Source organism: Artemia franciscana, chromosome 4, assembly GCF_032884065.1.
Source record: "Artemia franciscana chromosome 4, ASM3288406v1, whole genome shotgun sequence".
NCBI classification, from domain to species: Eukaryota; Metazoa; Arthropoda; class Branchiopoda; order Anostraca; family Artemiidae; genus Artemia; species Artemia franciscana.
Genome location: NC_088866.1, coordinates 11638298 through 11654478, shown reverse-complemented (window position 1 = coordinate 11654478; position 16181 = coordinate 11638298). Strand labels below are relative to the sequence as shown.

At 38.4% G+C, this 16181-nt stretch overlaps 4 protein-coding genes across 4 annotated transcripts in view; 3 read left to right on the top strand and 1 right to left on the bottom strand.

The window, feature by feature from the left end:
• LOC136025993 (uncharacterized) overlaps positions 1–5389 on the bottom strand; it is a 72758-nt gene extending 67369 nt beyond the window's left edge. Inside the window, exon 1 of the mRNA XM_065702133.1 lies at positions 5333–5389. The gene's annotated coding sequence lies outside the window, so the exon portion shown is untranslated. The remainder of the gene's footprint in view (positions 1–5332) is intronic.
• On the top strand, positions 63–1031 carry LOC136025697 (uncharacterized). Its single transcript, XM_065701676.1, has one exon. The coding sequence runs from the start codon at positions 63–65 to the stop codon at positions 1029–1031; it is 969 nt and encodes a 322-aa protein (XP_065557748.1).
• LOC136025696 (uncharacterized) lies at positions 2891–3931 on the top strand. The gene has a single exon (XM_065701675.1). It carries the CDS (start codon positions 2891–2893, stop codon positions 3929–3931), a length of 1041 nt encoding a protein of 346 aa, XP_065557747.1.
• A 6015-nt stretch (positions 5390–11404) lies between the features above and the next one.
• Positions 11405–16181, top strand: part of LOC136025992 (ribonuclease P/MRP protein subunit POP5-like) — a 46876-nt gene continuing 42099 nt past the window's right edge. The window contains exon 1 of the mRNA XM_065702131.1: positions 11405–11478. Within this exon, the coding sequence (XP_065558203.1) occupies positions 11459–11478 (20 nt within the window). The 5' untranslated portion in view covers positions 11405–11458. The remainder of the gene's footprint in view (positions 11479–16181) is intronic.

The window sequence follows — 16181 nt, the reverse complement described above, 5'->3', positions numbered from 1 at the left end:
TTAATGTTCAGTGGCCCCTTGAATGGAAAATCTAATGCAGTGAAGTGCTCCTACCTCCTCATATGGGTAGGAGAGAAGGGCAGAGACATTTTAGTACCTTTGTTGTTCCGGATGCCAGTAAAAACAATCCAACTGAGTACCTAAGACTGTTCAAAAACCATGTTGAGCCCTTTTCCAATCCCATCTTCAAACGCTTCAAGTTCCACAAGCGGAACCAGAAAGAGTTTGAAACCATTGAACAGTACATTACTGATCTCAAGCTAGTTGCACAGAATTGCAGCTACAGCCAGCAAGATGAGATGGTGAGAGATCAACTCATTTTTGGGCTGAAGAATGATAGGCTCAGAGAAAGACTTCTTGCTGAAGGTGGGAGCCTAACTTTGGACAGAGCTGTCCTGATATGCAGAACATTCCAGGAAACCCAAGCACAAGTACAAACCATGCATGATGAAGCAAAGCAGACTATCAAACAGGAAGTTAATGTAGTTGGTAGGAGAGTAACTGATAGCAGAGCAAACAAAGATTGCTATTTCTTTGGTGGCCCATACAGCAATGAACACAGATGCCCTGCAAAAGGAAAAAAATGTTCGAAATGTTGTAGATTAAACCACTTCGCCCGTGCATGTAGGAGCAAATCAGTCCAAAATATCCAGCATGATCGCCTGATGGTTGTTGAAGACTGTGCGGCAACCTCAGAATTTTTCATAGACTCCATAGACAGTGCTGCTGAGAGCAGCACGATTGCTACCATCAGACTAGTTGAACAAAACACTTGCGTGAACTTCAAAATTGACACTGGCGCTGAAGTCAACGTGCTACCGTCACAAATCTATAGCATGCTAAACCCACAGCCATCTATGCTTAACACCTCTGATATACTTACTTCCTATTGTGATGGCAAACTCAAAGTACTAGGAACCTGCAACCTGAAACTCCAAAGAAAAGACAACCAAGATCCAGAGGTCACAAATTCTACATCGTCAGTACTGCTAAACAACCTCTCTTGTGCAAGAACTCAAGCGTCTCACTAGGCCTGATCAAATTCTTGAATGAGGTTACCAAGAAGCCAGATCAAACTGTTGACAGAATCCTTTCTGAGTACGAGGACGTCTTCCAAGGGATTGGAAAACTAGATGGTAAATGCCACATTTACTTGAAGGAGAATTGTCAGCCTACAGTAAAGCCACCAAAAAGGATCCCTATATCCATGCAGGATCGATTCAAAGCAGAGCTTAGCCATCTTGAAACCCTTGGCGTTATTGAGAAAGTATCAAAACCAACGGAATGGGTTAATTCAATAGTCATTGTTGATAAGCCTGACGGAAGTCTCTGTTTGTGCCTGGACCCTAGAAACCTGAACAAATGCATCAAGAGACCACACCACCCAATACCAACATTCAATGATGTTGCCATAAAATGCGCCAATTCCAAGAAATTCTCTAAGCTTGATGCACGCCATGGCTATTGGAGCATGGAACTTGACAATGAGTCAGCTAATCTAACTGCCTTTAACACAGCATTTGGAAGGTTTCACTTCTGGCGATATCCCTTTGGTCTGAATTGCACCCAGGACAACTTCCAAAGAAAGATGGAAGAAATATTTGCTGAGCTTATCGAGACGGCAGGTCTGGGCCTCCTTATCGACAACATTGTTGTCCATGGAGCAACAGACAAGGAGCATGACAGCAACCTGGAGAAAACTTTACAAGTTGCATGCAAAAAAGATGTTTGTTTCAACAGAGAAAAATGCATCTTTGGCAAGACAGAAATTCCATACTTTGGGCACATATTGACCTTGGAAGGTATGAAACCAGACCCAAATAATATTCTTGCCATTTGCCAAATGCCCAAGCCTAAGGGACCTGAAGAGTTACAATTGCTGCTGGATATGGTCAACTACCTTGGCAAATATATCCCAAATCTGTCAACATTGAACCACTCACTCAGAACTCTTTTAAAAGAGCACAGAACTGACAGCAGTTTCCAGTGGACCTCAGAGCATGACCAAGCGTTTGCCAATGTCAAGAACAGCATTTGCAAAAATCTAAAATACTTCAACCTGACTTCTGAGGATGTCGTACTGAAAGTTGACTTGTTGCAGCATGGCCTTGGAGCTACATTAACGTGTGATGGTGGAATCTGTGCCTTTGCATCAAGATTGCTTTCATCAGCCAAGCAAAAATACTCACAGATTGAAAAAGAAGCACTGGCCATTGCCTTTGCATGCAAGCATTTCCACCAATGTGTGTATAGACAGCCAGTCAAGGTTCTCTCCAATCACAAACCACTCGAATCCATCCTATCTCAAGGCATTTGTGTTGTGCCTCCACCACTGCAACATCTGATGCTACAGATCCAGCTGTACAACTTGTCAGTTGAACATGTGCCTGGAACAAGCATCCCTGTGGCCGATGCTCTTTCACGCCTCCCACTCCCTGAGACAGACGCAGAATTTGAACAAGATACAGAAGTCTTTGTTCACACCCTATTCAAGAATGTACTGATGAGTGACAGTTCACTGTTGTGCATTAAATCATCAACCAAATCCGACCCCAAACTATCCTCTCTAGCCAGCACCATTATCACTGGATGGCCAGAAACCAGGTCCAGCTGTTCTGATAAAATTCAGAAATACTGGAACACCCATTATGAGCTATTGATAGCCAACAGTATTGTTCTGAAAGGAGACAAAATCGTCATCCTGGCGACAATGTGCAGAGAGATCCTGCAACAACTACACCACTCACACATGGGAATGGAGAAAACAAAACAACAGGCCAGATCAATTGTCTACTGGCCTGGTATCAACTGAAACATTGAAGAAATGATCAGCCAATGTATCACTTGTGGTTGCTTACAAATGCAACCATGGAAGCACCCTCTGATCAACATGGAGCTACCTGAATACCCCTGGGAACGTATCAGAGCTGACATTTCCTTGTTCAGGGAGGAGGAGCATCTGATCATAGTTGATTGCTACAGCTGCTATTTTGAAGTGGACAAACTCACCAGCATGACCTCCAAAGCAGTCATCCAAAAGATGAAGCCACATTTCGCATGTTTCAGCATTCCCAGAATGTTAATGACCAACAATGGCCCACAGTTTTCTTCAGCCGAGTTCAGTACATTTGCAAAAGAGTGGGGAATCAAACACATCACTTCCAGCCCCCACCATCTGCAATCTAACGGTTTAGCAGAAAAAACTGTGCAAACAGCAAAACGGATTATTGAAAAATCCCACCAGAGTAGAACTGAGCCATACCTTGCATTCCTTGAATATCAGAACACACCTGTTGATAACCTGGCATCCCCTGCTCAACTACTTATGAGCAGACAGTTGAGGTCCATGCTGCCAGCTCATCCCAAGCTATACAAACCAAAACTTGTCCCATCAGTACAGTTTAAGGAAGCTAGATACTACCATCAAAACCTGCAAAAAAAGTATTTAAAACATGGAACAGAAGATACTTGCAGCCTACAACCTTGGCAACCTGTTTGGATCAAGGTGGTTCCAGGAAAAGAATGGGAACCAGGAAGAGTCCTGTCAGCAGCTGATGCCCCCAGATCATACCACGTCGAAACAGAAGCTGGGGACATATACCATAGAAATGCAAAAGATACTGTCCCATGCTCTAAACCTGTTTCAGGAAACCACCAAAGGATGGATCTACCCAATAGTTGTGAGCCAGCGGGATCAATGTCACCTACAACTCTCCCACCTCAGGGGAATGTACAAAGCTCACCAGCTTCAAGATCTGCAAACCCTGGTGTTGGTAAAAAGCTCTCCAAAGCTAGCAGCCCACCAGCTACTGAATCCAAACTCCTGCCAAGTGTCCACCATGTGCCCCAGACACTTGGAACAGAACGCCCTGCTGAATCTCCTCGCAGATCTGTGCACAATTGCAAGGCCCCTCAGAAGTTCCACTTATGAGCTCAACTTGTGAAGAAGGGAGATGCAATGTTGGAACCCAGCTAAATACCCACCCCTGCTTGCTGCCTGTGGTTATTGCATAGTGCTTATTTATTGCTTGCTTTTCATAGTGCTTATTTATTGCTTGCTTTTGCTTATTGCTTTATTTTATAGGTGCTTGGGTTACCAATTAAACATTAAATAGAAGAATTGTTCAGGTGGGTACTTTGAAATACCTTCCCAGGATATACTTCAGCCTGTAGACCTATCCCTGAAAGTTTTGGTAAAATTCTAGTTAATTGACTTCTTGCTATCTCAGAAAGGGTTTAGGTTAGGAAAATGAAACTTTCAGGGATGAATCTACAGACTAAATTATGTCCCGGGAAGATATTTTGAAGCAACTACCTCTTCTCCTTCACCCTCTAGAGGGGCTTGACCTTTAATGACCTTTAAAAATATGTGTGTTACAAAAGTGAAACCTTGCAAAATAGATCTTCTGCTTAATTGAAGTACAACAAAATTGTTTTCAGCTTCATAACTTTGCTCAATTCCATTTTACATTTTACAATTACATTTTGCTCAATTCCATTTTACAAGGGTTTAAGGATATGCTAATATATTTCCTAAATTTTGAAGAAAAACATTGATTTGGCTCAGAATTCTACTCAAATAACAGGAATTGCATTTTCAGAACAAAAGGCAGAGAAAAAGCAACTAGTAACTGAAAATTAATGTAAAATGTTATTAGTCAAAATTTCAATAGGTATAGACCTGTCATGTAGGCAAATTTCAGGGCCCTCTAGAGAGAGAAGGAGTAGAGGTAGATACTTCAAAATAGCCTACCTTCCCAGGACATACTTTAGCCTATAGACCCATCCCTGAATGTTTCATTTTCCTAACCTAAACCCTTTCCAAGATAGCAAGAAGTCAATTAACTAGAATTTTACCAAAGTTTTATTTTCCTAACCTAACCCCTTTCCAAGATAGCAAGAAGTCACTAAACTAGAATTCTACCAAAATCAAAAAGGTACCAAGAGAAGTGTTTCCTTTCTTCCTATTTAAATAACTCGAATAAGCTTATGTATACATTTACTAAGCTAACCTAAGCTTACAATGTGGCCTAAGACAAAAAAATGTAATAAATGAATAAATTATTAGGGCTAGGATACGTTAGAAAGCTATCAAGAAGAGGAAATTTTGTGATTAAATTGATTAGAATGTACTGAACAAGCATAAAAAAATTAATCAAGCAGTGTAAGCTAGCCTATTCACTTTGTTTCTATGCTATTTCAATTATGGAATCCGGTGCATTACCATGACATCAACTACCAATATCAGAGACCTAAAGAGCAATTTGATTCTGATTCTTTGCCTCACCTGGATTTACGGATATTTTAAAAATAAGACCAATATCTATTTTACCATTTAAATTTGAAAAAGTCAGACAATCAAAAATTCAAATTTCTTGCTCGAATGATAATTATGATGTATGCATCGTTATGGCAGATTATTCTTGTAAGAATGCTGAACATCTCCCAATAAAGCCATTTCATTTTTCAAGGTAACATTGTCTGTCATGAGTCAAACCAGAAATCTTTAACATCTCTAAAGTTCTATGACTATCTACCTTAGTTCTGCACTAAGATGAAGAGATGCATGATAGACTAATCTATCAACAAGTGAAAATGACATCATTTTTATACGTTCCTGAAGAAGGCTTATGCTTGCTGTGCTTTTCACTCAGACTATGAACTGTCTTGGCTTTTTCTCCAATTAGCCATAAACTGATGGCAACTATATTTTAATTCAAAATGACTTCATTTACTCTTGTTGATAGATTAGTCTATCATCCATCCCTCCATCTTGGGAGTGAACTAAGGTAGATAGTAATAGAACTTTAAGGATGATAAAGACTTCTGATTTGAATCATGACAAACATTGTTGACTGGACTTGCGTGCAAATGGAAGGGACTGAATTTGCTTAGATTCACAGGTGAACAAGTGACCTAAGCCTAGTAGGCTTGCCTGCTGAGAGTCTTAGGCAGACTACTGTGTTTTAGAATTGACAAATGACCAACAAGTCTCATGGACTCACGGGCAAACGTGGAGACCAAATAGTTTTGCAAGTGTTTTGGTAAATGGTCTGGGCAAACGCAGGGAAAAGCTATGACTCTTAAATTGTAAAAATACTTGTGTGTTGGCTTTTGGAGAGGCAGACCTACCTAGAGTCTCAGGCAGGTTAAAAGGATCTTTGTGCTTATTTTGTTTGTGGGCAAAATAGATGACAGATTTGTCTCGCAGAAAATCCCCCACCAAAAAGTAAAACTAAGAAAATAATATATTGCAGTAAAAAAGCTTTCCCTCCAAAAAATTTAGTTTCAGTAAATATCTTGTCAATACCATTCTTGAAAGAATTAGTAGAGTGAGTCAAAAACACTTATTGGGCGGGGTTTTTCCATTCTTTGACTATTAGGTTTGAGAATTCCCACCTTCCATCTTCTTTATTGAAAGTATTTTGTTTTAGCTTAAAGTCGTGTCCTCACATATTGTGAGGACACGACACATATTGTCGGATATTCAATGTTTCAAGGTTTTAATTTAAACTTCTGTACAACACACGCAATATGAAGGGGTCAAGCCGGAGACACAAGGTAGATTGACAAAAACCGTTACAATAATACAACACACCTATTTGACAAAAAAAGAAAAATTACATAAAATAAATATTATTAATTTCATGACTCACCACTAGACGGGAACCTGCCCACAGACCAACTGACATTCGGCAAAGATCAGTCCGAAAACTCACCAAAAAAAAACAGTGCGCAAGCGAGGGTAACTGATGGCCGGCAACTTATGTGGAAAAAAGAGAAAGAAAATTATACCCACTATAACAAAATCAACCAAATAACTAATTACTTTAAGATTTAATTTATAATTGATTCTTGAATTTATTTATAAAGACAGAACGAAGTTGCTGTTTTATATTTAGGATAGATTTACTGTAATCAATATATAGTAGATAAAGGTGCCATGAACCTGTGGTCAAAAAATATGGTAAAAACTGTAATCTCTCAGTGGTTAGTTTAAGGTGCTGCATTTTCCATTTATGACAGGTTTCATAAGCATGGTCAGGCTGCTCAGGGAAATATTGCTTGAACGAAAGTACGAAGGTAGTTCCGAGCGGTTACATTTTACCTTGAATAAAAAAAGAATGAAAAGTGAATAATTCTGAAACAGGCAAAATATTAGTTAATAAATACAGAGTTTCAGTTTTAGTGTTTAGAACTTCAGATAACCTATCCAATGAGCCCCTCCGAAGTTTATACGACCACTCCTTTTCTATAAAAGCCTTATATGACCCCAGGGCATAAATCACAATCCTAGCACCAAGGGCTGCGGGGGTTGTCATGGTCATAGACACATTTGTAAAAATGGCAGTCTCAAAATTTTGATTGGATGTGTTTAGGGCTATGGTTAGCGTAGGAGGAGTGTTTGTTGCTCTGCAATCACTTTTGACTTTTAAAACGGGCATTACGCGTTTCAATTTCCTATTGAATGAGCCATTTTTGAAGTTTCTACAACAACTCCTTCAATACGAGGTACCCTTGTCTAAAACCAAAAAAAATTAAATAATACATTGTGCCACATCGCTCTTTGCTTAGGCAGCGTCATTGCACTGCCTATGATAATATTTTTCGTATGCCAATTTCCTAGGGCAATATCTGGACTATAAGGGACAGGAAGGGTTGTATTGTTATGAAATTGAGTATGTTATTTGGAAACATTATAAAGTAAGATGTCTTGTGGTACTACATTTATTAGCATGTTTCCTTTAGATGGGGTCAACCACTAAAAATTTACCAGGTAGTTTTGTTTAATTTTTTCTATGAAAATAGTCAAAAAAGGATTTGTCAGCAAAAATGTATAAACCAAAAAAAAATTATTTAGAAAAGGAGAATGCCTCTTCCCCTTTGGTGCCAACGGGCCTGGCATCAGGCCAGACCATGCCAGTTTCAGTAAATATATAGTTTCTTATATTTTTTGAATTTTGTTTTCTGCTTCTTTAGGTACTCATTTTCTTCAGGAAAATAATAAGGAATAGGATGCTACTTTAAGAGCCCTTTAAAGGCTTGCAATGAAATTTGCAAAAGTAACGAATTGTAAATATGTTTTGAAAGAGCACAGAAAGATGCATTGAGTGGTGTGTCACAAAATAATGCAAATAACTATGAAATTACTAAATTTGTTAGAATAATTATAAAAAGATCTAAATTTTCGGATTGCACCTGAAGCCCCTTCCAGTAAAGGGGCAGCAATTCTGAAATGAATGGAAAGGACAAGGTTTATTTTTTATTTTGAAAAAGAAGACACGAAAAAGTTGTTTTTCTAAGTCTTAGGGACATTTGCTCCCCCAATCTAAGCCTCTGCTCTGGTTCATTTTCCTGGCCATTGGGCCAAAAGCAATGGGGCTCAACATTTTGACTGTAATGAGGTCTTGTTGTGAATGAAGACAATCTTGAATTTTACCAAGAGGGAAATAGTTATTGTAAAAAGTATAGGAGAGTGACTTTTCTGAAAGAACCACTGTAATAGAAAATTTAATTCCCCAATACATGTTCTTTCCTTATTCAGTATTTGATACTCTGAAAATAAGCCCCACTTCCTTGATTCATGACAAGCATAGACCCTATCTGAGTGCAAAGGAATTTAAGATCTGTTTAGTGTCGAATATTATTTTAATTAAAAAATAATATTAAAATATGAATCACAATGGAAGGAAACAATGATAGTCTGTTTAACAGAAATATGCTGCATGTTATAAAGTAAACATATCATTTTTTAGTTGCGTCTTTTAATTTTGTGCATATCCTTGCACTGCATCTAAAGCAAAGGATGGGGGATGTATTGTCAGAAAAGTGATCATGATATTTGCAAATAGCATAAAATAAAAAGAATTAATGGTACTACTATCATTTATTAAGCATGTTTTGTTCAAGAAAGGCCAACCAAAAAATATTTGCCTTAAATTTAGAGCGAAACGTAAACTATACTTGTGCCCATTTTCCCCTTTTTGTCTTAATGTATCCTCCTACTGAAGATATTAAAAGTGCTTAAACTACCAGAAAAAATTCCTCTCCCCCTTTTCTTAATCTATTCCCTTACTGATGGCAATTTGTGCACGCTGAAGTGCACAGACTGCCAAAATGGGGCGCAAGAAAGGTTGCTTCTGAGTGGCAAATGATACTTGCTAGTGATTTTCCAGAAGTTGGGATAGTTAAGTTATGCTACATCTTATGTTGGGTTTGAAGAAGGCAAAGCTCGAAGTTTGGTCTTTGTTTCCTGATAAAAATCTTCCTGAATTAAAACGAAAAAAATAAAGACAAAGTATCTGCTACAGCAAATAGAGTGAGGGCTTTTTCATTTTATGAATTTCTGCATTCATTTTTCATGAATACCCACTGTCAAAGTTCTTTTTGGCGCTAAAGAGAATAAATGAGTTTGACTTTTCCTCTTTTTGAAAGACTCATCAATAGGCCGCAACCCGATGAGCCACCCAACATTCCCGCATCACCGTCCTTCTCTCTAAATATTATTGTGGAGCTCCCGTGCTACGGAGATTCAAGCAGCTGCCAAGAGATTGAAGAATGATGTATCCCCAGGAGAAGACCGTATATCAGCAGAGATAAAAAGGTCTCAGTTGCAGCACTGATAAAATTCTGGACTGCCTTCTTTGCTACAATATGGGAAAAAGAAAAAGGTACCAGTTGATTGAAAGTGTGGCATAATAATGCACCTGTTCAAAAAAGGTGATGCCAGTGTCCCAGGAAACTGACAAGGAATATGCTTGATTTCGGTTCTCGGTAAACTACTATGTCATGTCATTCTGAAGAGGATACAAAATGAGCTTAAAAAGCACCTAAGGGACGAAAAATAAGGTTTCAGCCCAAACTGTTCTTGTGCCAATCTTATATTTACTTTGCGAGTCCTCGCTGAAGAAAGTCGAGAATGTAGCTTAAAGTTTTATATGATTTTTATAGACTTTGAAAAGGCCTTGGACTCTTTAGTTCGGGCAAATCTCTGAAAGATCCTTTTTCATTACGGGATCCCAAGTAAAATAATCGCATTTATCATAGCTCTTTACGAGAACATCAAGCGCTGCATCAAGACACCCGAAGGCCAAACCCGATATTTTCAAATTCTATTTGGCGTCAAACAAGGCTGTGTACTGTCGCCGTTACTTTTTGTGATAATCATCGACTTTATTCTCCACAACTCCGTGACCGATGGTATCAAACTTTCTGCCGAAATGACAGTTGGCGACTTAGACTTAACAGATGACATTACAATGCTACAGTCGTGCAAGCAACGTCTGCAAGAACTTCTAAACAGGGTCAGCGAAAAAGCAAGCCAACTTGGCCTAAGAATAGAATTGATTAAAACCGAAACCATGGCTACTACTGATTCCCCACTTCACACCAGTTGTGAAAATGAGAACAGGTCATGGAATTCAAACACCTTAGAAGCACAGTGTAGAATACAGAATCGACATTCAAAGAAATAGATACCAGAAATAGGTCAGGGGAACACTGCCCTCAATAGGCTCAAGCGCATATGGAAGTCGAAAAATTACTCGACCCGGCTTAAGTTACGCCTGTTCAACAGCAGCGTCATTCTGGTCCACCTTTACGCAGCCGCAACCTGGAGTTTAAACCAGCAACAGGAAAAGAGAATCCTTGTATTCGAGAATAATTGTCCTCGAAGAATTTTATGGATTCATTGGTCAGACAGTTTCAGAAATGAAAAGGTCTTTAAACTTTTCAACCAGCTTCTAGTGACAGATATCTCTAAGGCTTGGAAGTAGAGATACTTGAACCTTTTTCTCCAGTTGCAGGACACTCAGAACCCAAAAGCCACTTTACATTGGCACCCAAACGGAAGTCAAAGACGGGGAAGACCTCAGAAGACTTGCGTCGAACATATCAGTCTGACCTGCGCAATAACAACGCTTTCTTCAACCTTATCGGGAAGATATATACGCAACTGCCCAATTCAGAAAAGATGGGCGAAGTCTCGTGGATGCGCTGAGTGCCCCTGGCGGCACAGGCGGATCTAAGGTCTAAAGGTCTTGTTGAAATGTCGAAGTTGTCAGTCAGCAAGACTGTTCGAACTATCTGACTGTGTATTTGGTTTAAGAAGTCAGGCAATATTGTAAAACAAGCATATGTTACCAAGTCCGTAGCCAGGATTCTGGTTCAGGAGAATAATTTTTCGGGGAGGAGGGTAGAAAAACTTTAAAAACACCTTCAAATTTTGTCATATGTATTTTGTCACGAATCTAAGAGTTGGGCAAAATTTATGAGGGGGGCGAAACCCCCCAATCCCTTAGATACGGATTTGTATGTTACCAGAAAACACGATGTAAGCGGCTTCCGCTTGTCGGGAAAAATGTCGGATTTTTTACGGTCACAACAGGATTCATTCAGGATTTTTTATTAGCGACAAATCCTTTTTAGACATAAAGCGGAAATTTTGATAATATGAAACATGGTCAGAATCAAGAACAGGTCAGGCAGATTGGTTAGAATATAAATGGTCCAAATTATAGTATCATTTTTGGATTAAATATCAAAAATATTGAATTGCGTCTTTAATACAGGGTTTTTCTTTTCCTAGACCAAACTCCAAGTATTTAGGGCTTGACCCTGTAGTTTAGTTGGACAACTAATCACCACTTCAAAAGTTGAACTATTATTCTCCATAGATGTCGGATTGATATAAGTCTAGATAGCCACTTCACGAGACTAAACATGTTAAAAAGCAATTCTTACTTCAAAATATGCAGAATAATCATAATTAACACTCTTGCATGGATAATATGCAGATTAATCTTAGTTAACACATCTTGCATAGAGAGAAAGTTTATCTTTATTTTTTCCCTTGTTTTTCAAGTTCAACCATAAATTATATGAAATTTTCACAATAACATTGAACCTATATATTGACAGAGTAGGCTATATACTCCCCCCCCCCTGCCCAATGTGCAAAATATGCCCAGAACTACATCATGAATCCAAATATAGCATTTATTTCCATTTTAAATGGGTCAATGTTGGTATTACCTGAACAATTGTTTTGGGTCATGAAACTATTGTTAATAGATACATTTTGACTTTTGGAACATCTTTTCTCTCTTGCAAAACTACTGCAAACTCACTATTATGGAGTTATTCCAGCCCAAATATTCTTGTATTTATACATATAAAATTGCAATCATTTCTGTTTTTGTTGATCAGATATTTGAAATTACAAATCTATAATAGTTTAGAAACAAATTTGGGCTATATATTTGCACATTAGGTAGGTGAGGGTAAAGCATAGCATATATTAAATATAGCTATGCTTTACCCCTCCCCCTAATGTGCAAATATGTAATAAATTTTTTAATGTAGAAGTTGGTTTAGCCTACTCAGTAATCCAATTTTAAGTCCTTAATAGACTCTTAAAGATTAGGCCTATACTGATTTCTCTTATTTTTGGCTACAGAAAATCATTAAAATATTGGTTAAAAGCCTACTGTATGATTATAATTAATATTTTTTAAAGTCACATAATTCACAGGCATCAATTCATAATGATCACATTACATTAAATCACATTTACAGCAATATAAGGTGGACTGTGTCCTCCTGTAGAATATCTCACTGTTGAATTGATGAGGTTACACAATTAGTGGGTGTGATGGGGTGTGGTGCCCACTGGTACTTCCATTCTGCATTGCTCCACTCCAAATTGACTGCATTTTTGAAAGAATTAATCAATTCACCAGTTACAATTTCATTAGAAAGACTATTCCAAGTTGAGACAGCACATAATGAGGAAAAGTTCATCCTCTCTGTGTCTGGAGGGCTCCTGTTGCAGCTTCATTGAGTGGCCTCATGTCATAGTGGCAAGGGAGGGAGTAAAAATTGAGCTAGCCATGTTATTTTGGTTCATTTTCTTAACAAAAATGACATCTCCTCTGTACCACCAGTAAACCAATGTGGGTATCTTCAGGCAATGCAGACATTCAGGGTAGGGAAGCTCTTGGTGTGGGGCACAAAGCTTAGTTGCTCTTATCTCTACACTCTCTAGGGCTGCCACACCTCCCTTATATTGAGGATTTGTAATGGGGCATCCAAATTACAAATGTGGTCTTATAAGAGCATTATATAATTTTCTTATTATCAGAGAATGGGGCAATGATATGGTTCATTTAATTAGTCCCAGGGCTCTGTTGGCCTTAGCAACTTGTTGCATAGTTTGCTCATGGAACTTAAACTTCCTGTCATCAATCACCCCTAAGTCTCATTCACTCTCAACAGCCTCAACTTGGATACATGTGCCAGATTTATCAAGTATAAAATATGTAATCTGATTGTTGTGGGGACCCATGTGAAGGACTTTGCATTTTGATGGGTTGAACTCCATCATCCAGGTGGAAGCCCATAAGGAGAGACCATGCAACTCATTTTTGCAGGGTTCCATCAACAATTCCAATTAGTTTGGAATTGTTTGGGGACCCATGTATCTGATTGTTGTGGGGACCCATGTGAAGGACTTTGCATTTTGATGGGTTGAACTCCATCATCCAGGTGGAAGCCCATAAGGAGAGACCATGCAACTCATTTTTGCAGGGTTCCATCAACAATTCCAATTAGTTTGCTGTCATCAGCGTAGATATCATTAATATATATAGAGAAGAGGGCAGGCTAAGCATGCTTCCCTGGCTTACCCCACTTATAACTGGTGCAGGCTCTGAAAATATGGGGTCTCCATCATCAGAGTAGACCATGACTTTCTGGATTCAGCCAATCAGAAACAATCTTATGCACTCCACAGTGTCAGCATGGACTCCATATACATGGAGCTTGTGTGGACAACTTTATCAAAAGCCTTGGCTTGGTCAAGTAACAGGACATCAACTGCTTTACCTTCCTCAATTAATTTAGTGACTATATCATAAGACTGGGTCAGGTTTGTCTCAATGGACTGATTCCTTCTGAAACTGTGTTGAGATTTAGACATTAAGTCATTTTTTTCGAGGTGGTAATAATAGCATCATTGAAAATACTTTTGAGCAGTTTAGAAATGACTGATATGAGACTAGTAGGCTGGTAATTTTCATGGTTATTTTTATCTCCTATCTTGAAAATGAAACCATATTGTCTGATTTCTAGTCAGCTGGTACCACCATCATCCTTATGGACATCTTAAAGCCAGTGGCATGGCAACAAGAACTGCAGCTTTTTTCAGCAAATGTGGATGAATGCCATCAAGACCCTGGGTCTTGTTTGGATCCAACTTATTCAGGTGCTTGAGAACATCATCCACATCAATCACAACAGATTGCATTTTGTGGACATGGTTCCTTTCTGGGAAAGGGGGAGGAGGATATACTGAGACTGAATGATAGAAATTAGTGGCAAATATGGCATTTAAACAATTTGTGTTGTCTGTAGGGGAATCAAGCACAGTAGCATCAGGACGTATAAGCTGGTATATTCTACGTCTAATAGGATTGGAGCTGGAAACATACTTCCAAAACTTTTTGGGGTTTGTTTTTGCACTAAGGGCTATATTTACTTCATAATCACTTATGATTTTACATGTGAGATTTCTCAGCTTGTTACACTGTTTCTTGAAATCAGCAAGATGATTCTCCTGTTTTGATTTCTTGTATTTCCTCCATGCCTTATTCTTACTCTTAATGCCTTCTCTTACCTCTTTAGTGAGAAATGGCAATGTTTTGGTTTTCTCTGTGTATGCTATGGAAGTAAATTGCTTCTCAACTGCAAGCAAGCATGACTTAAAATTGAACCACATATCATCCACATTATCACTAACAATCAAAGATTTCCAATCAACTTCAGATAAGTGTTCTTGGATTTTATCATAATCTGTATAAGATCTTTTTGTCATATTACTTGGCCTAGTGGAAACCAGCACCAAAGACATAACACAGTTGTGGTCACTAGAACCAACTGCAGGTAAATATTTAATAGACACGACTGTGTCAGGGTTATTTGTAAATACCAAGTCAAGTGTAGTTGGGTTTTGACCATCTTTATAACGGGTTGGTTGATTGATCAGTTGAATGAGGGCAAGATTTGCTACAGAATTCACAGTTGTTTGGGCAGGGTTGTTTGGAGTAGTGAATCCGAAGCTGTCAACCCATATCACATCTGGCATATTAAAGTCACCACTGATGAAAACAGAATTTGAACTAGATGAAGCTATTTTACTCACAAGATCAGCCACAACTTGGTGTGAATCATTAGCATATCGAATAAACAATTTATACATCTTTTAAAAATTGCTGTGTTTACTATGAGCAATTAGCATCATTCTAGTGTAAACCCATGTACCTATAAATTGGATTGACTCTGACAAAGCAAGAACCAATACACAAAAGGAAAATTATAGTTTCTTATATTTGTTTGCATATTGAAGGGGTTGAGGGTAAAGTAAAGCAGATCTGCAGTCAAAATGTGTTAACAGTGATGGGATAGTATTTAAATGCTTTCTTTATATTTCAATTACATTTTTGGTAAGTACTTCTTCTTGTATTTGAAATAGAAAACACTTTGACAAATAGCATCAAATACTTTCCTGCCATAACATAAACATTTTGTAGATAAGGGGTTACATTCCTCAAAGAGTATATTTTAATGGCCTAGTGTTCAAAGGCTCATTGGGCTTTCAGATAATTATTGATGTTCCTAGGGTTGGTTGCCCAAGGGCAAAATAATTCCAACCTCCCAACTCAAATATAAGCCAATAAAGATGAATTAAATTGCAAAACTTGATCAAAGTAGGCAACCCCCTAGCCACATTCCCCCACCCACCTGCAGTGCCCAGGGTAGCTGCCCTTTTGAATAGCTTTGAACATTGAAAGAGTTTTAAGCAATTGTGTTATAATACCTCTTCATTCATGTGGTCATGTTGGGTATATCCCCACAGAAGTTTCCATGTGTGAAGTTTTTGCAGGAGGAATTTTTTGTGGGGTTCTGAGCAATTGTGTTCTAATATCTCTTCATTCATGTGGATTTCTTGGGTCTATCCTCACAGAAGTTTCCATTTGGGAAGTTTTTGTGGGGGGAATTCTGTGGGTGAAATTATCTATGGAGATGGAAGGGGGCTTTTCTGGCATAACTTGAGTAACAGTCAAAATTAAATTCAATTAAATAAAAAAGTAATTCAGTTGAAAGTAAGGAACAAAACTCATAAA